The sequence below is a fragment of the Myotis lucifugus genome, unplaced genomic scaffold (genome assembly GCF_000147115.1).
Source record: "Myotis lucifugus unplaced genomic scaffold, Myoluc2.0 scaffold_0, whole genome shotgun sequence".
In the NCBI taxonomy this organism is placed as follows: Eukaryota; Metazoa; Chordata; class Mammalia; order Chiroptera; family Vespertilionidae; genus Myotis; species Myotis lucifugus.
Genome location: NW_005871048.1, coordinates 480303 through 507237, shown reverse-complemented (window position 1 = coordinate 507237; position 26935 = coordinate 480303). Strand labels below are relative to the sequence as shown.

At 42.1% G+C, this 26935-nt stretch overlaps 1 protein-coding gene across 1 annotated transcript; it reads left to right on the top strand.

Annotated features, from left to right (window-relative positions):
• On the top strand, positions 1-26439 carry STAG3 (stromal antigen 3). The gene is made up of 33 exons (XM_006081030.3): positions 1-113; positions 1392-1494; positions 2325-2441; positions 7433-7529; positions 8467-8543; positions 9068-9272; positions 9696-9847; positions 12672-12745; positions 13561-13684; positions 14166-14264; positions 14478-14557; positions 14887-14994; positions 15256-15370; positions 15523-15628; positions 15817-15920; positions 16164-16256; positions 16381-16470; positions 16722-16922; positions 17042-17112; positions 17216-17303; positions 17813-17893; positions 17976-18068; positions 18207-18375; positions 18499-18635; positions 19386-19487; positions 20203-20351; positions 20598-20726; positions 20826-20983; positions 23773-23947; positions 24234-24335; positions 24645-24729; positions 25825-25884; positions 26126-26439. Exons 1-33 carry the CDS (start codon positions 1-3, stop codon positions 26132-26134), a joined length of 3666 nt encoding a protein of 1221 aa, XP_006081092.1. The 3' UTR covers positions 26135-26439.
• The last annotated feature ends 496 nt before the right edge of the window (positions 26440-26935 follow it).

Genomic DNA, 26935 nt, shown 5'->3' with positions numbered 1-26935 from the left:
ATGTCCTCCCCACTGCAGCGAGCCATGGGAGGTGGACAGAGGAGCCTGTCTGCGTCCAGTTTGTATGTCAATGTGCCCTGGGATGACGGGGACTCGGACCAGACTTCAGAGGGGTGAGTGGAGTTGGCGCAGAAAATTGTTGCCTTGTCTGGCTTTCGCCTGCACGGTCGCAGCTCTCCCCTCTGTCCTTTTACCAACGCGATAGTAGAAGGTGCTCTGTGGTTCACAGCAGCGCCCCCGTCCAGCGCTGCTGGCTGTTTTTATCTGCCCTACGTGTTGCAGGCATCAAGAGTAACACATGCTGCTCTGACTCTGTCACCCAGCTCGGCAAACCTTTCTCGAACACGTTTGTATATTCCGCGTGGACAGCCTCTAGTGGAAGCGGGAAGTAGGGGAAGGGGGAGACGCGAGTTCTTTATTTGTTGCCTGACATGTACTAGGCAACTACCACTTTGCAGTTGGTGCCCTTCAGTGCTTTTATTTGGGGATTTTATAGATCCTTACTTGTTACCATTTTTGAGCTTTTCCTGTGAAGGTTATTTTTTTAATCTTTCCAGAAAAAAACAATCCTATGCAAACATCCGATTTATCCCCAGGTTATTTCAGTTGACTTCCTCCAAATCATTTCTGTTTCTGACAGTACTACTATTGAGAACCAGGTTATATCTATGTTGTAAACTTAATAGGAATCAATAAGACATGTGGATTTGTTTCAAGGGGTGGAATTTAACTTCAGGCCCATGTTAATCTCCTGTTTATGTATGAGTAATCTATGACTTCCCAAGCCATGCTCACTTGTCTCCACACAGCAGTGACTCCTCTGCCTGCTTAAGTAAATATCACTTTATTTTCTTACTAGAGGCCCGGTGCACAAAATTGGTGCACATGGGATAAAAATTCCACGTAGGGGGTGTGCAGGTGGGGTCCCTAGGCCTGGCCGGCCTATCGGGGCTGTCTCGCCCAGTCCCGATCGGGGCCTGGGGGCCTCCTGCCACCTGGTGGGGCCTGTCTGACCGGGCCTGCGGACGGGGGAGGAATGGCGGGGGGTTTGCCAGCCGAGGGAGGTTGGCTCCTGCATTGTCAGTGTGCGTCATAGCGACTGGTCACAGTCGCTGAGGCTTTTATATATACTGGTATAGATTTAGAGACTATTAGTAAAGGGTTTTAGGTCCTCATTCTTCATCGCCATTGCTTTATTCAAGTGAGTTTTCCTTTAAGAATTTGTCGTTACTGGCTAACAGTAAGCTCATGTCTTCCTGAAGAAAATCTGAATATATTTTTCTCATGGAGAGGGGGGTACAGTTAGAAATAAAAAGAAATTATAATTTATTTACCCTTTCCTGTGGAGGAACTGGGGTGTTGTATTTAAGGAGAACCACATTCCCTCATAGGGATAGTGATTCTTTGTCAGCTGATGAAGGCAGTGACTTTGAAGACAGCATGAGACGCAATATGAAGAAGAGAGCAGCAAAACGACCACTCAAAACAACCCCTGTGAGTCAGTCAACTTTTTGTTTTCAAACCTGGTCTGGGAAGCAGCTAAAGAAAATCTCAAAGAGGCTCAGGAGATACGTTTGATGAAAGGACAAGACTTGTTAAAGAGTTTTAAGAGCCTGGCCAGTGTGGTTCAGAGGTAGACCATGGACCCAAGAACCAGGAGGTCACTGTTTGATTCCCGGTCAGGGCACATGCCCAGGTTTCAGGCTTGTTCCACAGTAGGGGGTGTTCAGGAGGCAAGCCGATCAGTGATTCTCTCTCATCATTGATGTTTTTATCTCTCTCTCCCTCTCCCGTCCTCTCTCTGAAGTAAATAAAAACATTAAAAAAAAGAGTTTTAAGAGGCAGAGTAGGAAGAAGGCAACTTTTGAAGAGAAAAGAATAAAAGAGAAGGGTTATTAGGATTCAGAGGAATAAGAATAGGGCTAAGGGGCTTTTTAAGAGAAAAATTTCACAATATAAAAATTATTTCAGATCTAAGCAGTAACTCAAACTCTGCTGTATAATTGGCAGCTTAAGCCTACCTATGTGATGATGAAACCACGTGTTAACGTCACTTTTTTTTTTAAAATATATTTTATTGATTTTTTACAGAGAGGAAGGGAGAGAGATAGAGAGTTAGAAACATCGATGAGAGAGACATCGATCAGCTGCCTCCTGCACATCTCCTACCGGGGATGTGCCCGCAACCCAGGTACATGCCCTTGACCGGAATCGAACCCGGGACCCTTCAGTCCGCAGGCCGACGCTCTATCCACTGAGCCAAACCGGTTTCGGCTGTTAACGTCACTTTTAAAAAATATTCCTTATTTCTTTATACTTATTAGGTGGCAAAACATCCTAAGAAGGGGTCTCGAATGATACGTGGTCATAGCCAGAAAGAATCAGAGCCACCAGCCAGTGATCTCTTTGATGCTGTGAAAGGTGCCAAAAGTGACATGCAGGTAAAACAGTGTCCACTCTGTTTCTTGATACCATCACACCCTTTGTAGGGTGAAAAGATAAGGACAAGTGTCTACAAACTTGATTTAATGTGGGCATTTTAGTGAACATAATCTGTATCAGGAAAGACATATAAGATCATGAAGTGAAATAAGGGAGACCTTAGATGAGAGAGATTGTTCCTTTCCTAACTATCACAGAGCAGTGAAGCAGGGAGAGGCATTGGATAATCTAGAAAGAGAGCTTGGATATGGGTGGCAACTTGTTCACCCTTATCACTTTAGTTTCACTGACAGTTATACCTAATTCCTTTTTCCCCTCCTCACATTTTTTTAAAAATATATTTTATGATTTTTTACAGAGAGGAAGGGAGAGGGATAGAGAGAAACATCAATGTGAAAGCAACATCGATCAGCTGCCTCCTGCACACTCCCTACTGGGGATGTGCCTGCAACCAAGGTACATGCCCTTGACCGGAATGGAACTTGGGACCGTTCAGTCTGCAGGCCGACCCTCTATCCACTGAGCCAAACTGGTTAGGGCTCCTCCTCACATTTTTTTATAGCTGATTATAATTCTGTTATCATCTGAAAGTATATTCAACATTTTTTAAGTATGTAAAAAATTTTAAATGATCACCCAGAACTCCAGCCCTAGCTCAAGAAATGAAATATTAATAGTTCTATAGAGACCCTTATATATCTTCTACCCTACCCTCACAGTCCCCTCACCACCCAGAGATAACCACTACAGTGAATTTTCTATTAATCATTTCCTTGTCTTTACATTATAGTTTTATCACTAGTAAATGTTCTGTAATTTAAACAAATGAATCATTCTTTATATAGTCTTCTGTGACTTAATTATTTTAATTGTTTGAGATTCACCCATGTTAATATGTAATGTAGATTTTTAGTTTTTAGAAGCTTAACATTTTCAAGCATTGCATTTTTCTATTTATATTTTTGTTATTTATTTCTAATGCTATTGCATTGTAGTTAGAAAATAAGGCTTTGAAACTTGAGGACTAGCTTTATGACAGCATTTAGTCCTTTTCCAGAAACTATTTTACATGTGCTTGAAGGATGTGTGTTCTCCAGTTGTTGGGTCGAGTGTTCTCTTAGGTGAGAATAAAGTGTTAAATGTGATACTGTTTTGATATTTCCACTGTGAGTTTAAGGGGGTTTTGAGGATTGTGTTTTTTTTGTCTGTTTGATATATCAATTACAGAGATAGTTGTGTAAAAAGGTGACTTTTTCAATTACACTCTTTGTATTCATACCCATCTTTGCCTTAAATATTTTGAGGCTTTGTTTTCTGGTAAATCAAACCTTTTATTGTATTACTAGGGGCCCAGTGCATGAATTCGTGCACCTTGAAAGGAACTGTGGGCCATGAGGCTGTGGTGGGCAAAGAGCAGGTCTCAGCCCATCCTCCGTGCCCCCGCCTGGCCCCTCCCACCACGCCCTCGCTCCCAGTGCCATTCCCACGCACTGACGACGCTGGCCCCGCTTGTACCTGTTGACGGTGCAGAGCCATTGGGGCTGGTGCCAGCAGTAGGTGCAAGCAGGGCCGGTGCTGGCAGCAGGTGCGAGCTGCAGCTACTATCCCAATTGCCCCTCAGTGCTGGCAGTTGCTGCTCACAACTGCTGATGGCACCGAATGATCAGGACCGGCACTGGGCGCTGGCCCCACTCACCTGTTCCACCATCCCTCCGCTACTGATGCCCACCATGTTCCGTATGCGCCTCCAGGTGGTCAGTACACGTCATAGCGGTTGTTTGGTTGTTCTGCTGTTCAGTCTGTTTGCATATTAGGGTTTTATATATATAGATATTGACATTCCTTTATCTGTAAACATTAAGACAAAAAATTGTTTTGTATTAACATGTTTACATTAGCTTTATTTTATTTATTTTAAAATATATTTTTATTGATTTCAGAGAGGAAGGGAGAGTGGGAGAGAGAGATAGAAACATCAAGGATGAAAAAGAATCATTGATCAGCTGCTTCTTGCATACCCCCTACTAGGGACTGAGCCCGCAACCCAGGCATGTGCCCTTGACTGGAATTGAACCCAGGACCTTTCAATCTGCAGGCCGATGCTCTATCCACTGAGCCAAACCAACTAGGGCTAGCTTTATTTATTTATTTATTTTTTAAATATTTGCCTAGTGTTTTTTCTACCTCTTTACTTTCTATGTATGTTTGGAATTGTCTTCTGCATACAGCATATATCTGGATTTAATCCATTCTGTCAATCTCTCCTTTCACAAGAGAGTTTAATTCATTTTTATTTATTGTCCCTACTGATATATTTGAATTTATTTCTACCATTTTATGTACTTTCACTTTATCCTGCCTTTCCTCTCTTTTTTCCCCTTTCCTTGCTTGTTTTTGTATTTACATCTTCTACAAATACTTAAGCACATTTTAATTCCAATTGCCCCTTCCAATTTACATGCTAGTGTACAGTGTTTTAGTTGTATCTATTCTTCCTCTCCCAGAAAATGAGACATTACTATTTTATACAATATTTGTTTATATTTACCTACATTTTTATCATTTTCTTTGTTCATCATTCCTTCTAAAATCTCAAATTTTTCATACAGAATCATTCTCTTGTTTTCCAATGTTTATCCCTTAAATTTTCTTTTAGTTTGTTAACAAACTTATTTCTTTGCTTGTATAAAATGTCTTTACTTTATTCTTCAAAGATTCTTTGATGTGTATAGAATTCTAAGATGACATTTTTTCTCTTAGCACATTAAAAATGTTATTCCACTGCCTTCTAACTTCCCTTATTGCTATTGAAAGTCAGCTATCAGTCTAAGTTGGCATTGCTTATTACAGGGGTCCTCAAACTACGGCCCGCAGGCCACATGCTAATACAAATATTGTATTTGTTCCTGTTTTGTTTTTTTACTTCAAAATAAGATATGTGCAGTGTGCATAGGAATTTGTTCATAGTTTTTTTTTAAACTATAGTCCGGCCCTCCAACGGTCTGAGGGACAGTGAACTTGCCCCCTGTTTAAAAAGTTTGAGGACCCCTGGCTTATTACAACAATTTGTAAGGATGAAAATGTTCTATATTTTCTCCATTATAGTATCCATTAGCCACATATAGATATGGATTTTTAAAATTTTTATTTGATTTAATTTTAATAGCCAGATATGGCTAGAGGCTAATGTATTTGTGCATATCTAATTTGTAAATGTTTTTGTTTGTGTTAAATGCAAATCCTTTGTAAGTGATCTCTTTTTGTTGTGACGGTTTTTAAGATTTTTTTTTTTTTTGCTTTTGTGTTATGATGTTTTATAGGATGTTTTGTCATGTTTGAGATCCATTAGTGTCCAGGTTCTGAGGACTGGTGTCTTTCAACAACTACAGAAAATTCTTTTCAAATATTGCCTCTTCCTTATTCTATTATCTTCTTCTAGAATTCAAGTAGATACCATTAGAACTTCTCACTATATTCTCCATGTCTCTTAATAGCTCCTTCACTATTTCTGTTGGTCTCTGGGCTGGCTGCATTTGGATAATTTCTTTTACTTAATCATCCAGTTTACTCATCTTCTATTCTGCTATGTCCAATTTGCTTTTAATTTATTAATTGAAGTTTTAAATTTTATTATATTTCTCCAGCAAATTTTGTTTGTCCCTTTCAAAATTAATTGTTCTTTGCTTCTACTTTCAAGCTTCTCTTTTATTTCTTTAATCATAGTAAGCATAATAATTTTATAATCTGATAACTTCAATGTCTAAAGTCTGTGAATATAATTCTGCTGTCTGTTTTTCCTGCTGGTTCTTACTTTCAGTGCCTTGTTTCTTTACTAGGTTTTACTATGATCCACTCATTTTCCATGGAGCTCTGTATGTTGGAATTCTTTAGAGGCCTGGGTTAAAGTTGGGTGTGTTTTTTTAAAATATATTTTTATTGATTTCAGAGAGGAAAGGAGAGGGAGAGAGAGAAGCATCACTGATGAGAGAATCATTGATCGGCTGCCTCCTGCACACCTCCTACTTGGGATGGAGCCCACAACCTGGGCATGTGCCCTTGACCAGAATCGAACCTGGAACCTTTCAGTACGCAGGCTGACGCTCCCTCCACTGAGCCAAACCAGCTAGGGCTAAAGTTGTTGTGTGTTTTTTAAAATAGATTTTATTGATTTTTTACAGAGAAGGGAGAGGGATAGAGAGAAACATCGACGAGAGAGAAACATTGATCAGCTGCCTCCTGCACACTCCCTACTGGGTATGTGCCTGCAACCAAGGTACATGCCCTTGACCAGAATCAAACCTGGGACCCTTGAGTCCACAGGCCGACGCTCTATCCACTGAGCCAAACCGGTTAGGGCTAAAGTTGGGTTTTTAAGAGAGGAATCTGCATTTAACTGGGGACACTCCAGAATCACTTTTAATTAAATTCTCTGATTGAGATTATTCTGATAATATAGATAGTATGAATATGGACTGAAAATCTAGATCTGAGAGCTGGTTTATGGTTATGAATTCTCAAGGGACAGTTATTTTTTCTCTCCACCTCACACTAAGGTCATAGCTGGCTAGTTTTCTTGTCTTCTTCTGACCTGTAGGTTTATTTCTCATTCTTGCTTTCATAAGGATGTGACTCTTTGCAGGACTTAGCTTTATGCAGGAGCCTCCTTTTTGAACTACTTTTCTTGGAAAGTGCTTAGTTTCAATCTCCTATGCTCTGATTTCCATGTAGCCCCCTGGACAGAAAGTCAGGATTCTCAGGGTTTAATAGAAACCTCCAGGGCAACAGTCAGTTTGCTTATCTCTAAGGATTGCTACCTTCACTTTATTTTTAGCCATATGGAATTTCACCTTTCATTCCAATTCAGCAATAAATTTTAAAAGACTTTTAAAAAATTCAATCAGAAATTTAGATGCTTCACTTGGGAAGATCACACAGGACTTATAGTCTGTCATAGTGCCAAAAATATAAATCATCCATATTGTTTTCCTAGTCTTTGGTGGATGAGTGGCTGGAGAGCTACAAGCAAAACCAGGATTCAGGATTCCTGGAGCTCATTAACTTTTTTATCCGATCTTGTGGCTGTAAAGGTGAGGAAACTCCTACCCCTTTCTGGTCTCTAGTCTTCTGCTCCTGTGTTATGAAACTTCCATTTAGAGGAGTAGGATTAGGCATTTCCTAAATGAAGAAAGAAGGTTAAAGCATAAGAAAAGTTTCACTTATTTAACTATATTGTTAACTGGTAAATAGAGATCCAGTAGGGAACTATATTGGTTTGGAGACAAGACCTTTTGTGGAAAAATAATTAATCATACTAATATTCACAAATTAAAATGGTCCCATCAGATATCTTTTAGTCTTCCTCTCTCTAGATGAAATATTATTTATTTATTTTTGTTAATCCTTGCCAGAGGATATTTTTCCATTGATTTTTAGGGAGAGTGGAAGAGAGAGTGAAAGACAGAGAGAGAGAGAAACATCCATGTGAGAGAGACATCAATTGGTTGCCTCCTGCACGAGCCCCGACCAGGGCCTAGGTTGGGAAGGAGCTTGCAAACAAAATACATGCCCTTGACCGGATCGAACCCAGGACCATTCAGTCCTCAGGCTGACGCTCTATCCAAAGCCAAACTGGCTAGGGCTTATTTTCTTATTCCTATTTCTCAGCCACTTCAGAGCATATTTCTTCACTGAAGCTATGGGCCACCAGAGGCCTTGACCTAATTTATTGGGCCAGGTAGTCTTAGGCATGTTGTATTATAAGAATCCAGAATCTGTTTTTTTTTTCGGGGTGGGGGGAGGGGGAATTTTTTATAACTGCAGTTTTCCACTGCTTAATTCCTTTGGGTTTTCTAGAATGGTTGCCTTATAGCAGATATACAGTTAGATGATAGCAGATTTGGGTCTTCTGATTCCCCACCTAAGTTCTTTTCAATATATTCCCTAGCGCATCTTCAGATGTATATATAAATAGTCATGGTGTTCAGTTATTTTCCTTGTAAATACCTCATTTCTTCCATTCCGTAGGCACTGTGACCCTTGAGATGTTCAAGAAGATGTCCAACTCGGAGATCATCCGGCACCTAACAGAACAGTTTAATGAGGTGGAAAGAGAAGGCCAAGATCATTATGCCACTCATTTCAAAGCACAAGACTCATTATCCCCTTCTTTCGATTCTGGGAAATGTGATAGCTTTTAGAAGTTCAATCTTGTGGGGTCAAAAGGGATCCATAGATATTATCTGAATATGCCTCTAGATTTGAGAAAGCAGGAAATGAGGTATAACAGAGATAATATATTTACTATACATTGGATTTTTAAAAAGATGCTTTTATTTAGTTTCAATCTCCTACGCTCTGATTTCCATGTAGCCCCCTGGACAGAAAGTCAGGATTCTCAGGGTTTAGAAACATTGATCAGCTGCCTCCTGTGGGCCCCCTACTGGGGATCGAACCCACAACCCCAGGCATGTGCCCTGAGAATTGAACTAGAACCTCTTGGTGCATGGGTCGCTGCTCAACCACTAAGCTACACTGACCTGACTATACATTGGGTTTTGGCATCCAACGTCCCTATGGCTTCATAAACCTGGTAATAAAGTTCCCATTCTTTTCAAACCCTCTGTAGGACTCAGGAGACTATCCTCTGACAGCTCCAGGTCCATCCTGGAAGAAGTTCCAGGGTAGTTTCTGTGAATTTGTGAGAACATTGGTCTATCAGTGCCAATATAGCCTGCTTTATGATGGCTTCCCAATGGATAACCTCATCTCCCTGCTCACTGGCCTGTCAGACTCCCAAGTCCGCGCCTTTCGTCACACTAGTACCCTAGCTGGTGAGCACTCATTTTACTCTATAAACGTTCTCCTGTGGATTGTTAGGACTTTCTTCTGTTCTCCAGTCTTGGATCTTCTTTTGTACTTGCATCTTAGCTCTTTATTTCAAGGCCATGCTTCTTTTATCCCAATTCCAATTTCGTTTCTCACTAGTGGAGTTGTACAAAAGGGTGAAACACAGTGACCATTTCCAGCTTTACTATGTTTCTCATAACTCACTACTGGGAATATGCTGAGTATTTAAAAAAGCCTAATAGGGTTAGGGAGAAAGAAAAGTCCACTCTAGAATAGTCTTGGGATTTGAGGGCCACACTGCTCTAATTTTTCATTTTCACTGCTTTTTATTCCCTTATTTTTTTAACCTACCCTCTCTCCCCCAACTTAAGTAATGATTGCCTTATCTTGTTTTTCCTGACTCAAAGCCATGAAACTAATGACCTCTCTGGTAAGAGTAGCCCTCCAACTGAGTTTGCACAGAGACAACAGTCAGCGTCAGTATGAGGCTGAACGAAATAAGGGTCCAGCACAGAGAGCATCTGAGCGGCTGGAGAGCCTGTTAGAGAAACGCAGAGAGGTGAGAAGTGTTCCCTGCCTTTTCCCTCCCTCTCTTCCGTCTTTCATTCACTGTTGCCACAGCCCGCCTTATCAGTCCCCAAGCGCTTTTCTCTTGGAAGGCACAGGTCCCCAAGCACCCTTTCAGATCATGAATAATGGAGACTGGCAATATTTTAATAGACCCATCCTGTCAGAGGTCATTGCATGCTCATCTTGTTTCTGGGATGTGGGCTCAATTATTATCATTTCTAATTTAGAGTAAATTTTAGAATTCTCTATAATTCCACTTTTGCTCAGTTTCCTTTGTCTGCATTCATTATCAGAAGTATTTGGGTGTTGTGCCTACATATCATGCAAGGAGTTAAGTTCTTGTCAAGTATACAATAAACAGGTCACCACAAGATTACGAAGGCCAACCACTGATATGGAGGAGCCAAATTTTTAAAGAATGGAAAGGGTACAGGCCTTTCAGTAACTCCTGAGTTTAAATTCTGTTCCAATTAGTTACTAGCTCCATGGTCTTGTGTAACACCTCTAAGTTTCAGTTCCTTTTCTTTAAAAAGGCTATAATTCTACCTTTTAATGAAGATTAAATGAGATAAGTAAGTTGCCTAGCCTGGCACTTAAAAAAGACCACTGGAGGACATAAGCCCTAACACAGCCGTGGGCAAACTACGGCCCGTGGGCCAAATCCGGCCCGTTTGAAATGAATGAAACTAAAAAAAAAAAAGAGACCGTACCCTTTTATGTAATGATGTTTACTTTGAATTTATATTAGTTCACACAAACACTCCATCCATGCTTTTGTTCCGGCCCTCCAGTCCAGTTTAAGAACCCATTGTGGCCCTCGAGTCAAAAAGTTTGCCCACCCCTGGCCTAACAGAATCTTTAACACTGATTAAACCTTTAAACAGCTGTATCCATTATGAGATTAGACACTGATCCCCTGCCACATACACACACACTCCCTTGGTATCTGAGACTTCCCCACCATGAGGTGGTAGAACTCACCAGTCTAACTATACCAATTGATCATTTTCCCAACCCTGCCAAAGATTTCATCTGTGCTAAATCATTAGAGAGGGAACCTTTTTATTTCCCTCATTCTTTCTTTCAGCTTTCACTGTGAGTATGCTCTTAAATCTTGTATATATTAGTTCTATCTCAAATCTTAGGCACGTTGTATTATAAGAATACACTAGTGTCTTTTTCTTTTTACTTCTCTATGCTCTTGCTTCATCAAGTATCCCCCTTTTTGTCTTTAATCTCTTTCTCCCAACCATTTCTTCTCTCCACTTATATGTAGCCCTTGAATCATTCTTTCATTCTACTCTTCTTGAGAAAGTATTTCCTAACTTTATCTTTATATCCACCTAAATCCATTTTGCTGCCTAACTTCCATTCTCATTTTTCTCAAACCAGTAACTTTCTAATCCCTATAGCCAATGACCTTTTTTCAATCTCCCTTTTCCAAACTTCTATATAATTTGGTACTGATGATCTACCTTTCCTCCTTCCCCTCTCCCTCTCCTTTTTCTTTTAAATTTGAAATTTTCAAAAATTCAGAAAAATAGAGACACTGCTAGAACAAACACTATATACAAATTATCTAGACTTAACAACTAATATTTGCTCATTTGTTTTTTTTACTATTTTATGTAAATTGTGGACATACTGGTATTTCTACCTAAAGACTTAAATATATCTTCTAAAAGATGACATAGTTATACATAATCCCAATACCATTTTCACATCCAAAAATACTAACAATGATTCCCTAATAGATTCTAATTCCAATTTATATTAAAATTCCCCCATGTGTTCCCCAAATGGTTTTTATATTTGATTAGCTATAACCATGATTTAATTAAGAACTATGTGTTACATTTGGTTGTTATGTGTCTTAAGTCTCTTTTAATCTTAAACAGAACCTTTGCCTCTCCCCATTTTCCTACAGTATACATATTGACTTATTGAAGAGCTAGTGTTAGTTATCTTAAAGGATGTTCTTTTATAGTTCTGATACCCTGTAATCCTTGTAATTCTCCTTATAATTCTTTTTCTTTGGTATCTATTATTCATCAGTCTAGATTTTCTTAATAGTAGCACTATTGACATTTGCAGGGGCTGTCCTGATATTGCAGGATGCTTAGCAGCATCCCTGATTTCTAGCACTAGATGGCAATAGTAACCCCCAGTTGTGACAACCAAATATGTCTTCCAACATTGCTAAATGCCCTTGGGGAGGGCCTCCAGTTGAGAACCATTGATTTAAATTTACAGGTGGGGAACCTTTTTTCTGCCAAGGGCCATTTGGATATTTATAACATCATTCATAGCCATACAAAATTATCAACTTAAAAATTAACTTGCTATATTTAGTCAAACAATTAACTCACCCCTAATGCCTTGGTAGGCAAGACCAAATGATTTCCTGGCCTTATACGGCCGGACTTTCCCCACCCCTGATGTAATCTCTTCCTTCTCTTTTTTTGCTACTTCCACATCTTCTGTCAAACAAACTACATTTACTAAAATTTCATTTTCTCACTTGTTGTTAGTCAAAAACATATAACTACCAGCTAGGGCCTCTGAATAGCCAAAGATGGTAAAAATAGCCAGGTGCAGAGGGGGATACTACTGTTTCCAAACATAAGCCTCTGAGGTAGCAGTTGACTATACAGTTTCTTCCAGAATTAGGTTTAAAAGGAACATAAGATACCAAGGTTCAGACTGTTCTGTAATGAATAGAAAATAGGTGTAACCCATACTTTTAAAATAGTTTTGTGGCCTTATATTGCTGGTGTACAAGAGAAATTGACCTGTTCCTTCCTGTCCTCCAGTTCCAAGAGCACCAACAGGAGATTGAGGGGATGATGAATGCCCTCTTCAGAGGTGTCTTTGTACATCGGTACAGGTGGGTTAATGGGCTCTTCTTGTTGAAGCAGCTGGTCCTTGGTTAGAGAGTCTGTAGAAGTAACAAGGCCCCCTCCTTAACTCAGAATTATTTGTTTAGTCTTAGAACTAATGCAGCTGGAGCAAAAACTAACAAATATGTTCGATTAGTAAGGTTTAGTTTATCCCCATCTACAAAGGATCTTGTAAGCTCTTCTGGGAAAGAAAATAAGGGGATAGGGCTTTGCTGAATATTCTGCTCCAACTTTATCCAATACCTTCCCTGTCTCCCATGTCCTGGGGCTAGAGACTTGAGAGGATAAGAGCAGAGAGAGAAAAGGCAGGGATTTTCGGAGGATGTACAGCTTGGCAAGCCTTTTCCAACCCCAGCCTGCTGTTTCACTATGCTAAAGGTGGGGAGTTTTATACTGTTTAAAGGCGGGTAAAATTAAGTAAAAAAAAAAAATTCATCTGTATTTGTTTCTCACTCTTATCTAGATTTTAGCCTGTACCTTTTCAGAACCCTTTAGCTAATTTAATCTTTTCTTGAAGTGGAGGTAAAACACACACACACTATTTGGCCAATGGTTAAATTAACTTCCAAAATCAGTTTTTAAAAGGGGCAGGGAGGATAAGATCAACTATTTTATGGGCTGGTAACAGAAGGAAAATGTTTACTTTTTATCTATCATATTTACATCGGGAAGAGTTAATGAAAGGCATGGTACATGGTGTTTAGTCAAGAAAATAAATTCTATGACAGGGAGATAATCTGGTACGATGGAAAGTGAATTTGGAGAGAAGGTGATAAGGGACAATTTATCTCTCTATGCCTAGGGATGTCCTTCCTGAGATTCGTGCTATCTGTATCGAGGAGCTCGGGTCTTGGATGCAAAGCTACAGTAGCTCTTTCCTCACTGATAGCTATTTAAAATATATTGGCTGGACCCTGCATGATAAGGTGAGAATTGAGTCAGTTTGCCTTTCCTCTTTCCCCCTCATTCTTTTCCCTGCCCTAGGACACTTCAGTTTTTCCTAGTCCTGCCACTTAGGTGCCTCACTAGTCATCGGTGACCAACCCATCAAGGCCCTGAACCTTGTATTGCGGAAGTAGGATAAGAAGGGAGAAAGACCTATCCAAGGAATAAAACACCGCAAAACCAGAGTAAAGGGGAGAAAGTAAAGAACGTTATTGATGGGTTGGTAATGCAGGTGCTAGGGTGATAACCAGAGATCCTTCTCACTATGATTGCTGGATTCTGCTGTGATCCTTTTATTTTTTAAATAATAAGATAGCTGTTCATTGTCTTTTAGGTACCTCAGAATCCTTGGTATAGAGGACACTGAGGTTCAGAATGAGTAATTTGAGGCAGGGGGAAGTACAGAGGCCCAGTGAGGATGAGTAGAGGAGTAGTCAGTCATACTTCCATTTCCCTCAATAGCATCGAGAGGTTCGTCTGAAATGCCTGAAGGCTCTCAAAGGGTTGTACAGCAACCGGGACATGACTGCACGCCTAGAGCTCTTTACCAGCCGCTTCAAGGTGAAATTGGGACAGTACTTGTGTGCTTGATTCCTCCTTGTGGCTCTCATTTCCCCACCTCATCTTTATGTTTCTGTTGCTTAGATATACTCGTATCTGTAGCTATCCCAGCATCTGCTTCTACTCTCTTTCTTTAGGAATCTCAAATTCTAAAAGAACATGATTTGGGGGGTGGATACAGTGAGGTTTCGATCAATGTTTTCCTTCTTGCAGGACCGAATGGTTTCCATGGTCATGGACCGAGAGTACGATGTGGCAGTGGAGGCTGTCAGATTGCTAATACTTATCCTTAAGTGAGTCCTGGGAAGTGGGGACACAAGCATCTCAGACTCTTACCTTTCCATCATCAGACAGGTCTTTCCAGGGTACTGTCCCTCCATCTAGCATAGGTTGACTCTTCCTTATGTGCAAGTTAAAAGACATAGATCATTTCTAAGTTGCAAGAACTCCAGGGGGAAATTTTTCTATCTTCTCTCTCTCCATACTCCTCTGACTTCCACACTTCATTTAAAAGTACTTTGTGAGTTAATACTCATTGTTTTTCATCTTTTTGTTTCTATCCTTAGTTGTGCTAGAAGACTACATCCATATCCATCTGCTTTTTCTCCTTTGCTCTTGACAGGAACATGGAAGGGGTGCTGACAGATGCAGACTGTGAGAGCATCTACCCTGTTGTGTACGCCTCTAACCGAGCCCTGGCCTCTGCTGCGGGGGAGTTTCTGTATTGGAAGTGAGTGGGGCTCCTTTCATGTGTTTCTTTAACACCATCCTCTGTTGTTTTCTCTCCCTCACCTGCTGCTGTTCTTCCTAAGAATGCCCCATACCTATTAAAGTCTCTCTCAGAGTCTTTTTCCCTCTCAACTCCTTAGGGCTTTCCTTAGGTCTGCACCTCTTTTCTTTTCATACCTCTCCTTGGTTTACTACTATTTCTTCCCTCTATGGTGATTATTTCTTCCCATGCTGTGCCTTTTCCTTGTGTCCATTCAACCAGGCTCTTCTACCCTGAATATGAGACAAGAACAGTGAGTGGGAGAGAGCGGCGCCGAAGTCCACACGCCCAGAGGACTTTCTTCCACCTTCTGCTGTCCTTCTTTGTGGAGAGTGAGGTGATGTATAGGAAGGAGCTGTTTGGCTATTGTGCATAGAGCTGCAGATAGAGAAGGATGGGAGCTGGCACCATAGGAAGGAGGGACATGGTGCCACTTCTTAGAGTTTTATAATGTAGCTTCAGTAGCTTAATGTATACCTTCTTCCACAGCTCCATGACCATGCTGCTTACTTAGTAGACAGCCTGTGGGACTGTGCAGGGTCTCAGCTGAAGGACTGGGAGAGTCTGACAAGCTTGCTGCTGGAGAAGGACCAGAGTTCGTATCATATGGTAGCCAGGGGTGGGAGGTACCTTTCACCTCCTAGTAGGAAACCAAGAGATATTTCTTTCTTGTATTGTAAAAGGCAGAGGTGTAATGGGCAGTGGCGGCACGGGTGGGGGAAGACGCAGAGATGGAAGGTGGCTAATCTATGATTCTGTGTTTTCATCCTCCTGCCAACCCAGACCTGAGCGATGTGCAGGAGAGCACGCTGATAGAAATCCTTGTGTCCAGTGTTCGGCAAGCTTCAGAGGGTCACCCGCCTGTGGGACGGGTCACTGGGAGGAAGGTATGGCATGAGGGGTGGAGAGGGTTGATTGGCAGTATTACATCCAGACAGGTATTATCCATCTTTATCCTTTCTCTGCCCCTCAAAGAATTCCATTTCCAGGAAAAAAAATCTGAAGGGAGCTGAATTCTCTTTTCCTTCCTAAATAGATAAGATTGTGGGGAGGAGAGAGACACATACATGCCCTCTGGACCCAGTGTTTCTTCACATCTTTCCCACATCCTGAAATGACTCTGATTCCAGGGCTTAACCCCTAAAGAACGTAAGATTCAAGCGGATGACAAGGTGAAGCTGACTGAGCACCTCATTCCCCTGTTACCTCAGCTCCTGGCCAAGGTAGAACTGCCCCACTGTCAGCATCTGGGAATGACAGGGTGGAAAGAAAATGGTCTCTCGAGAGGAAAAGGAGTAAGAATTAACAACATATTAGTTAATAAGTTGGTCTCCCTCTCAATCACAGTTCTCAGCTGATGCAGAGAAGGTTGCTCCCCTGCTCCAGCTTCTTAACTACTTTGACCTCAACATCTATTGCACCAGGCGCTTAGAGAAGGTGAGGAGGAAGATGTATTTCCTCTACCGTGCTGCTTCCCTGTTAGGGCCAAAGGTTCTACTGCTAGTATCTGGTTCTTTTCAAAAAGCCTGGGCTTCAGAAAAATCAGTCTTCCCTTTCTTAGGTATCTTGTCTTTGAAGTTTAATACTTTCAACCCAATTTCTTACCTCCCTCAGCTATACTCCCCTCCAGAAGAGTGGTCCTCCCCAACTTTCTAACAGCACTAGCTTCTGCCCCTTTTTTCTCTCAGCACCTGGAGCTGTTTTTACAGCAACTCCAGGAGGTTGTGGTGAAGCACGCAGACCCAGCAGTGCTTGAGGCTGGAGCTCATGCCCTCTATCTGCTCTGTAATCCTGAGTTCACATTCTTTGGCCGAGTGGACTTTTCCCGCAGCCAACTAGTGGATCTGCTCACTGACCGTTTCCAGCAAGAACTTGAAGAGCTGCTGCAGGTAGGAGTGGACTGAATGACAGGACACACCACACTCAAGTGGGAGTGGGCCACAGACAGGGAAACTGGATCAGTGAGTTCTTGGGGAAAATCCAGTTGTGGACCTTCTTTCGTCCTCAGTCGTCCTTCCTAGATGAGGATGAGGTATACAGTCTGGCAGCCACTATGAAGCGCCTCTCTGCCTTCTACAAGTGAGCCTCTTCCTTCCTCTTCAATTTCTTCTGTTTTCTACAGAGTTGACTCTTCTTGTTCTGTTCTGGTATAACATTTCCCTTTCCTTCTTTCCCCCTCAAGTGCTCATGACCTAACTCGATGGGAGCTCTATGAGCCATGCTACCGACTCCTCCGGAAGGCTGTGGACACAGGAGCAGTTCCTCGCCAGGCAAGTAGACAAGTTGGAGATGTGGAGGCAGAGAGGAGTTTTTAAGGGCCCCATCTCTTAAAAACTCGCTCAGGAAATTCCAGTTCCGGAGATGTGGATTAGACCACAAAGGAGGAAGATCACATGTGCATTGTCCTTCCATTTCACTCTTGGAAGGTGTACTGCACTTTCCAGTGCCTAAAAACAGCTATCCTTTCGGTTTCCTGAGAGTCAAGGATAATAATACTGAGAGATTATAAAAGACTTCAAATAAATTAGGGAGAGGTGACATTTTTACTCAGGATAATAATATCTGAAGATTGTCTGAAACCACTTCTTTTCTACCAAAAAAGGAATTGGATCTCCCCTAATCTCATTTTTTCTCTTCCTTCCCCCTTTTGCCTCTTTTTACTGCTTTGTGTGTACGTCTCCCTTCTCTCTCTCCCTTCCTTACTCTATCTCTCCCCCTCCCTACCTTCCCCTTACTCTCCTGACCCATCCCTCATTTTTGTAACATTTGGTTGTTACAGGTGATCCTGCCAGCCTTGACTCTTGTCTATTTTTCCATTCTCTGGACACTAACCCACCTTTCTGGATCAGGTGCTTCCCAGGTGAATATGGGTCTGAGTAGGGGGAATGGGAATGAAGGAGCCTGTGTCTTCATTCTTTCCCCTGAAGCCACTGTCTCCACAGAAACAGCTATTGACTTTGAAGGGCAGGATGGTAGCCTTCTGTGAACTCTGCCAGAGCTGCCTCTCAGATGTGGATCCTGAGGTCCAGGAACAGGTGAGCATTTAATCAAGTGGGACCAAAGAGACAAGTCTTTCCATGGTTTGAGGAATCCCTTTCTAAGGAGAAATTAGTTGTGTAATTTTGATCTTGATCAATGTTTTGTCCTTAAGCATTCTTTTTTCCCCCTAACAGGCTTTTGTCTTATTAAGTGATATACTCATCATCTTCAGCCCTCAGATGATTGTGGGGGGACGCGATTTCCTTAGGCCCCTTGTCTTTCTTCCTGAAGCCACTCTCCAGTCTGAGCTAGCCAGCTTCCTCATGGACCACGTCTTCATCCAGCCTGGAGAAATGGTCAAGGGTACAGGGATTCTTTACTTGGGGCTCAGGAAGGGTCTAGGGCTTGGGCCTGCCTCAGGCAAATAGGACAAGAGGCCTGAATCTGTGATTCTGATATTTCCATTCTGTATTTGATATGAGCCAGGTCATTCCCAGGAGGATCATTTACAGATAGAGCAACTGCATCAGCGGCGCCGCCTCCTGGCTGGGTTCTGCAAGCTGTTGCTTTTTGGGGTGTTGGAAATGGATGCAGCCTCAGATGTTTTCAAACACTATAACAAGGTACAATGAGGCACCAAGCTGATCACAGGCATGAATGCAGACACTGTAGCATTACAGAAAGGAGAGTGGGAGAGATTGTGGTATCACAGTTAAGGGAGAAGTAGGAGGGAAAGGGCAATAGGAGTTTAGAATAAAGGAACAAAGAAAAGAGACTTCATAGTAAATAATTATGGGGGGAAGGTATTTGGGAGGAAGAAATTCATTGGAGGGGACATACCCATTTCTGTGAACCCAATCTATGGAATGGGGTAATCTAGGAAGGAAAACAAAGAATGGAAGAGGGATCAATTTTCACATGATATCTAGATGTGGATCTCAAGTTTCCTCAACCCACCATTGCATTGATTTCTGTTTAGTGAGTATCTATGTGCCAAACACCAGTCCAAACACTAAGAGCAAAGCCGTGAACAGAATAGACAAAGTTCCTTGTTCATGGAGCTTCTCGTCTAGTAGTGTGAGAAAAATAGTAAAGACTTAAATGCTGGATAAGAGTTCGCACTAGCAGGCTTACTATTCTCCAAGAAAGGGGCTCAGAGCAGAGTTTCTTCCCTTATTTATTTGCTTAAACTCTGATTCATTTGGGGTTTTACACCTCTTGGCTAGAGAGAAGGTCTAGTCTAAGTTGTTTTATACGTAGATTTATGTTGCCCTACCTGATTGACTTTTGGAAGGAGACATAATTAGGAATGTGAAGAAGAAACGGTCTTCTCTTGTAGTCAAACACTATCTTCTCCATTTCCTCTCCCTCAGTTTTACAGTGACTATGGTGACATTATCAAGGAAACATTAACTAGAGCAAGGCAGATTGACCGAAGTCATTGTTCCCGAATCCTGCTGCTGAGCCTGAAGCAGGTACTTCCTTCTGCCTAGAGTGCCCAAAACTATGACATGCCCTTCCTATAGGATACAGATTCTCTGTCCACCCCCAGCCCTTTAGGATATGAAATCCTTAAGAGCAGGAACTTTCTGATTTATTTTCACTATTGCTTTACATGAAGGTCTCCTTCATAACTACTAGACACATAGAAAGTTTTTCTTTTTTAATCCTCACCCAAGGATAATTTTATTGCTTTTAGAGAAAGAGAAACATCAATGTGAGAGAGAAACATTGATCAATTGCCTCCACAGTGCACCCCGACGGGGGATCGAACCCAAAACCTTTTGTTGCAAAGGACAATGCTCCAACTAACTGAGCCGCTCGGCTAGAGCTGAAAGTATTTTTTAACTGACAGGCAGCTTCCACCCTAACTCAATAGAAATTTAACTATTAGTTGGGACTTAGGAGTAACAATAATAAAGTGATAGGGAATTTCTAATTTTTTTAATCTGTTCTCTTTAACCTCCTTTGGTTGCTACAGACAATTTTATTTATTGTTATAGAGCAGGGGTGAAGGCTCTCTCTGCTGCAGGGTCAGGAGCAGGGATAGTGCCTGGGAGAAAGAAAGAGTAAATGTAAACGACAACATCCAAAGTCCTTTAGAATTTCTGGGCAAAGAAGGGAATGCTCTATTTCCCTGTTTCCACCTGTTCCTCCATTTCCCAAATGTATCCTGTCTCCTGGACACAGTTGTACACAGAACTGCTGCAGGAACATGGGCCCCAGGGCCTGAATGAGCTTCCAGCCTTCATTGAGATGAGGGACCTCGCACGGAGGTTTGCCTTGAGCTTTGGACCCCAGCAGCTCCAGAACCGTGACCTTGTGGTCATGCTACACAAGTAAGCCAGTATTAGTTGGAAGTCAGTGCTCTTGAATATTCCTAAGAGGGCTAACCCAAAGCCTTTATAAGGGAGAGCTGGGAGTAAGGTCCTGGAGGGAGGATAAGCACGTTGAGAAGGAGCAATGGAGTTGGTAGATGGGTAGCTGAGGGAGACAAGCTGGGGACAGGAGGAGGGTATACTTGGACAGCTCTGCGATGGAAGTGGGAAGGGACTATCTTCCTAAAATAATTCTGCTCATCCAAGGGAAGGCATCAAGTTTTCCTTATCTGAGCTTCCTCCAGCTGGCTCCTCCGGTCAGCCTCCAAATCTAGCATTCCTGGAGCTCCTTTCAGAGTTTTCCCCCCGACTTTTTCATCAGGACAAGCAGCTACTGTAAGTTATGGATGAGTGGATAAAGAAGTGGATTAGGGAAGAAGGGGATGGTGAGGGCCCAGTGATCACTTCAGCTTCTTCATCCCACCCCTTGCTTAGACTGTCCTACCTGGAAAAGTGTCTGCAGCGTGTCTCCCAGGCACCCAGCCACCCCTGGGGTTCAGTCACCACTTACTGCCACTCCCTCAGCCCCGTAGAGAACACAACAGAGGGCAGCCCTCAGGGCTACCCCCACTCCAAGAAGAGGCGCATTGAAGGTAAAGTGCAGTGTGTGTATGCTGTGTGTATAGATATCAGGGGCCCCAGCACTACTTCCTTTATTGCCACGACCTGGATAAGAAGCATATGGTCTTTAGCCTCCTTCAAACTATTGCCTTTGGTTAAATAAAAAATATTTCATTGAACATCTACTATCATTAAGGGTACTAATTTTTATCAGGGTCTGTTTAGCCAACTGAAAATAGCAAACCTCTATGAAAAATCAATTAGAAAGTAATGATGAAACCAAAGATTGAACTAAGAAATCTATACATTTTCAGTGCCCTTTCCTAACATCTTTTATTCTGTTATTTTACAAATTTCAAATATTTTTACACAACTTTCATGATTTTTTACCTTCAGATCACTACTTATCATATAATTTACCTAAGGCTTTTTCTTTAAACTGATTTTCTTATATAGTTTCATCTTAAGTGATATCCTAGAAATCACAAGTTTGGTGTGCTAGTATGTTTTCTAGTGTACATTTAAAAATATTAGTCATCATTGATTGGACTGTCGGGCCTTGGAGGGAAGGTAGGGGAGGGTGGGGGTAAGGGGGAGAGATCAACCAAAGGACTTATATGCAAGCATATAGGCCTAACCAATGGACACGGACAACAGGGGGGTGAGGGCATGAGCGGGGGATAGGGGGAACGTGGGGATAAGGACACATATGTAATACCTTAATCAATAAAAAATATATATATATAAAATAAAAATATTAGTCATTCCTCACTCTCCCCATCACCCAACCCTAGGCAAGACCACTAATCTACTTTGTATCTCTGAATTTGCCTGTTTTAGACATTTCATGTAAATGGAATCATATAATATGTGGCCTCATGTGTCTGACTTATTTCACTTAGCATAATGTTTTCAAGAGGTCCTCAAACTTTTTAAACAGGGGGCCAGTTCACTGTCCTTAGACTGTTGGAGGGCCGGACTATAGTTTAAAAAAAAAACTATGAACAAATTCCTATGCACACTGCACATATCTTATTTTGAAGTAAAAAAACAAAAAGGGAACAAATACAATATTTGTATTTGCATGTGGCCCGCGGGCCGTAGTTTGAGGACCCCTGCTTTAGCATATATCAGTACCTTATACTTCTTTATGGCTGAATAGCATTCCATTGTATAGATAGGCCACATTTTATTTATTCATCAGTTGATTGACATTTGGGTTGTTTCCACTTTTTTACTTTTATGCATAATGTTGCTGTGGACATTCATGTACAAGTTTTTGCATGGATATATGTGTTCAGCTATACGTAGGAGTGAGATTGCTCAGTCATATGGTTACTCCATGTTTAATGTTTTGAGGAACTACCAAACTGTTTTCCAAAGTGCCTTCATCATTTTACAATCCCAACAGCAATGTATGAGAACCCCAGTTTCTCCACATTCTTGCCAATACTTGTTATTGTCTGTCTTTTTTATTTTACTCATCTCCCAGTGGTAATGAATTGTGGTTTAATTTTCATTTCCCTAATAACTAACGATATTAAGCATCTTTCATATGTTTATTGACCATTTGTATTATCTTATTTAGAGAAATATTCTAATCCTTGCTTTGTTTAAAATTGGTTTGTCTTTTTATTGTTGAGTTGCAAGAGATCTTTATATATTTTAGATACAAGTCCCATATCAGATATGATATTCTAAAATTCTCTCACATTCTGTGGGTTGTCTTGTCATTTACTTTATGGTATCCTCTGAAACATAAAAGTTCTAATTTTCATGAAATGATAGACTCGAGGAAGCAGGAGAAATGGCCAGATACTGGATATATTTCTAAGATGTCACTAATAGGACTTCCTGACAAACTGGATGTGTGATGTAAGACAGAGGAGTTGAGGATGACACCCAAGAATTTTGGCCTAACAGTTGGAAGAATGGCATTGATAATAAGTGAGATGGGGAAGGCTGTGAGTGAGATCAGGGCTTTGGTATTAGCCATGTTAATACAGGTGGAGATGTTGGACAGTCAGCTGGGGATAGGAATCTGGAATTCAGGGGAGAGGCAAAAGCTGGAATGAATTTGGGAATTTCTATTTAAGATGTGAACTTGAATGGCTAAGGAAGCCAGTGAAGGTGGAGCAGAGGAGGTGCCCAAGGGTTGAGTGCCTCCGTTCATAGGCTGGGGAGATTAGAAGAACCCACCTGGAGGCCCAAGTTTTCCTCTCTGGGGTTACAAGCTCATGGGTGTGGCTCTTTCCTGTTGTCCTCCACTTAAGCTAGTAGCAGTTCACTTTCCAGGTTCTTGGTTTCTTTGTGCAAGCATGGCCATAAGAAGGGAAGGTAGCCGAAACCGGTTTGGCTCAGTGGATAGAGCGTCGGCCTGCGGACTGAAGGGTCCCAGGTTCGATTCTGGTCAAGGGCATGTACCTGGGTTGTGGGCACATCCCCAGTAGGAGATGTGCAGGAGGCAGCTGATCGATGTTTCTCTCCCGTCGATGTTTCTAACTCTCTATCTCTCTCCCTTCCTCTCTGTAAAAAAACCAATAAAATATATTTAAAAAAAATAAGAAGGGAAGGTAATGGAGATGTGAATATTTACATGGTGGCAGCTGGAGATGGAAAGAGCTAGATATATGTACTTCTATAAGCCTTGTTAGTACATAGGGCTACACTCATATTTTAGTCATAACATAATGAGGCCATATAGGTTTTCCATTCCCTTCTTAACTTTTTCTAACCAAATCCTGAGCAGATCTTGAAAAGTAAGAACATTTGTGGCAGTACCTGGTCTACAGTTAACATATGGACATCTGCTTCTTTTCAGGCTCCTCCAGGCAGCACAGAGAGGACATCTCTTCATCCCAGGAGGAAAGCCTACAGCTGAACAGCATCCCACCCACACCCACCCTCACCTCCACAGCTGTGAAGAATAGGCAGCCCTTGGAGGGGCTGGAAGAGATGGAAGACGAAGGCAGCTCAGAATCAGAGTTTACCCAACGGTGAGGACTGAGGGAGAGAATCTGGGCGTCTGATTTGCCACTTTGGTGTCTTGCCATCTCTGTCTTACTGTTTTTGTTCTCCCCTACAGCACTCCCTCATTCTTGGGTCCTTATGCAATCCTTTCCTCCTCCTCCTCCTCCTCCTCCTCCTTTTTTTTTTTTAGCTTTACATTTTATCTTTTTCCCTGTACTCTGAGCTTTTCTCCTCTTTAATGCTGGCCACCTTACCTCCTCTTTTTCCCTTTACTTTTATTTACTGTCATTGATCCTACATTATTCCCAACAGCCAACTCCTTTCAGGCACCCAGAGGTCAAGGTTCTTGAGTCCACGGCATTCCCAGACTCCATTCAGCCCTTCAGGTCCTGGTCTGGGTAAAAAGCTGACCCGGTGAGCTTTTCTTTTCATCTTCTATCTTCACTTCAGGTCTGTTACCCACAGTGAAGGGATTCTCCCCTTATCCAATGCTTCTATGCTGATGCTTTTTGGAATTGTTTTAGCCACTGAACATTTCCTTCTAATACAATGTGGAACCCTAATATGTAAAACTAATAAGGGTAGGGCTGCTGATTAAAGCAGGAATGGGAACCTAAAGCCCTGCTTTATTTACTGCTTACCCCTGCTCCCCTGGGGTGCCTCTGAGATATTCTCCGGGGCCTTTAAAGAACACTTTGGAAACCTCTATACCATTGCCCTCAGACTCAGCCTTATGGAAGAGGACGAAGACAGAGGAGAGGTAGAAACTCAGCACGAGTCAGGTGAAGAATGGCAAGATCTAGACAAGGTGAGTGGACCCAGCATTCCCTTCTCCCTCTAGAACTAGAGGCAAATATGAGAAAGAGAAACTAGTGATTCTGCTCTATCAGTCCTAATGATGCCTTTGTCTCTGAACGTTACTTAGGACTTTTTGAAAGTATCACAGAGTAAAGGAGGGAGGTTTGTAAGTTGCTTTGCATTTTGCTAGGACTTTATCTTTATTAAAGAAATAGGGAAAATAAATTTTAAAATACCAAAAAGTACTGGAATAGCATTCCCCCTCTCAATCTCCAAATAAGCATTCTTCCTCTGAATCTAAGAAGTGAAAGGAGTTCTAGAACTAGAGACAGAAGGTCATCTAGTCCAACCCTGCAGCCCATTCATTAGTCTCTTCATAATGTATGAGCACAGGCACGGAACATGGGCATCCTGCCTTCCTTCCTGTCTTCTTAAAGGGCTGCCCCACTCTGTTCCTCCACTCACTCCCTTTTTACCCCAGCCTGATTGCTTCCCCAGGAGGAAATGCTGCCAGTCTAATAGGAAAAGCATGGTTTCACCACTTTATCAAGTTAGCTCTTTAACCCCTCTGAACCTCCTCATCTTTAAAATGGAGCTTTTACACAAAATTCAAAATGAAAAAATACAGAAAGGATCATAAACTGAAAAGGATTATGTGTCCACTGCTGATATTATTCTGCTCTCTTATCTGTTCTTTGAAGAGGGAGAAAGAATGGAATTAAGCAGAGGAACGGAGGTCTTATGCTCAGAAGGAAAAAATAGACAATGACATATTTAAACCAGAGACTAGAGAGCAAGGTGTCTATTAAAATTCTGTAGTCTTTCCTAAAATCCCCTCAGGCAAAATTCCGTTCTCAGGTTCCAAAATGGAATGAATTTAAGGGACTTAGTCTGCAGGTCAGAAGAGGAGGCACTTCTCTGATGACTTTGGGAAGTCTAGGTTTGAACCTCCTGCCCACCCTGCTTTTGCTAATCTTCCCTTCCTGACTGCTTCAGAGACCTACTGCAGCCCTTACACTTGTTATTGGACAGGAAACTTTGTGATTGATTGCAATGTGATGGAAATAGGGAAGGACCTTTCTGACTTTGACCACATTCTCTCTAGCACTCTTCCCCCCATGAGCCTGGGCTGGACCTCTTAGATTCTACAGAGCTGAACATTGAGGTGAGTGGCCCCAAAACAGACTGTGGAAGGCAGGGTAAGAGGAGTGTGTGTCCTTGGGAGATTCTGGCAGGTAATTTGTGTATCTGTCAGATAGGTGGAAAGGCCACAGCCCATGGCCTGCCCGCTCAGCTGTGTCCAGAGCTTTAGGAGTAGCCCTGGGAGGAAGTCAGGAGGGCAGTTGTCATCTGTAGGACCATGCAGTCATATCTTTGCCCTGTGCCTTTCTTGTTTCTCATTACAGGATTTCTGACATGACTCTGCGCCCCTCTCCATCTCCACCCGACACCTCAACAATATAACCACTTGGAAAAGGCAAACAGGAAAAGGAAGCAAAAAGAATCATTACTTCCAGGCCCTGCCCCTGGTCTCTGAGGGAAAGAAGAGGTGGGCTTTGCCTTTCTAACCTATGCTTTCCCTGATGTTGTTGTCATAGAGAAGCCTTAAGTCCCATCCTTCCTAATGCACCCTGGCTCTGTCCCTCTAGGTTTGAGCAGAGTGCCTATTCCCTACTGTGTTTAGAGGGGTGGAGGCTTCACCTCAGTATTTGAGTTGAATGGAGAGAGCCTAACAGTTTTCCGATATTTTTGGAACATCTTTCCCAGCCTCTTTTGTGCCTGATAATTAGCTCAATAAACACGTTTGCATCAGCTGCTTCTCAGGTGTGGCTTGAGATTATTAAACTGATGGAGATCAGGTCTTTGCTAGTGTCTTAAATGGCCCTGCCCAGCCCCATGGTGTGTGTAGATATGACACTGCACACACCCAGGTGCTTAGTAGTAGTATACTGGCTCTCAAGGATCTATTGCTTGGTAACTGAGAAACTGGGTGGGGCAGAGAAGTTCGGGAGAGACTGGCTGCCTGTGACTAAGTTTATCTACTGAGAACAGTTTAGGCTGAAGAGGAAAGGTAGTAAGTATCCTGATCGGCTGGAGGGTGGACCTTTCTGTCCCATCTACACTGAGGCCAGGCCAGCCCATCCCACAAATCTTGGCATCCTTCACGTAAGGGTTCTTTCCAGGGGTAATTTCATGTCCTCATCCCCAAAACACCT

Coding starts and splice junctions, on each gene's coding strand:
- STAG3 (XM_006081030.3), top strand. CDS start 1: ATGTCCTCCCCACTGCAGCGAGCCATGGGAGGTGGACAGAGGAGCCTG. Junction 16,471..16,721: donor GCACCAGGCGCTTAGAGAAG/GTGAGGAGGAAG, acceptor TTTTTCTCTCAG/CACCTGGAGCTGTTTTTACA. Junction 20,727..20,825: donor CATCAGGACAAGCAGCTACT/GTAAGTTATGGA, acceptor CCCCTTGCTTAG/ACTGTCCTACCTGGAAAAGT.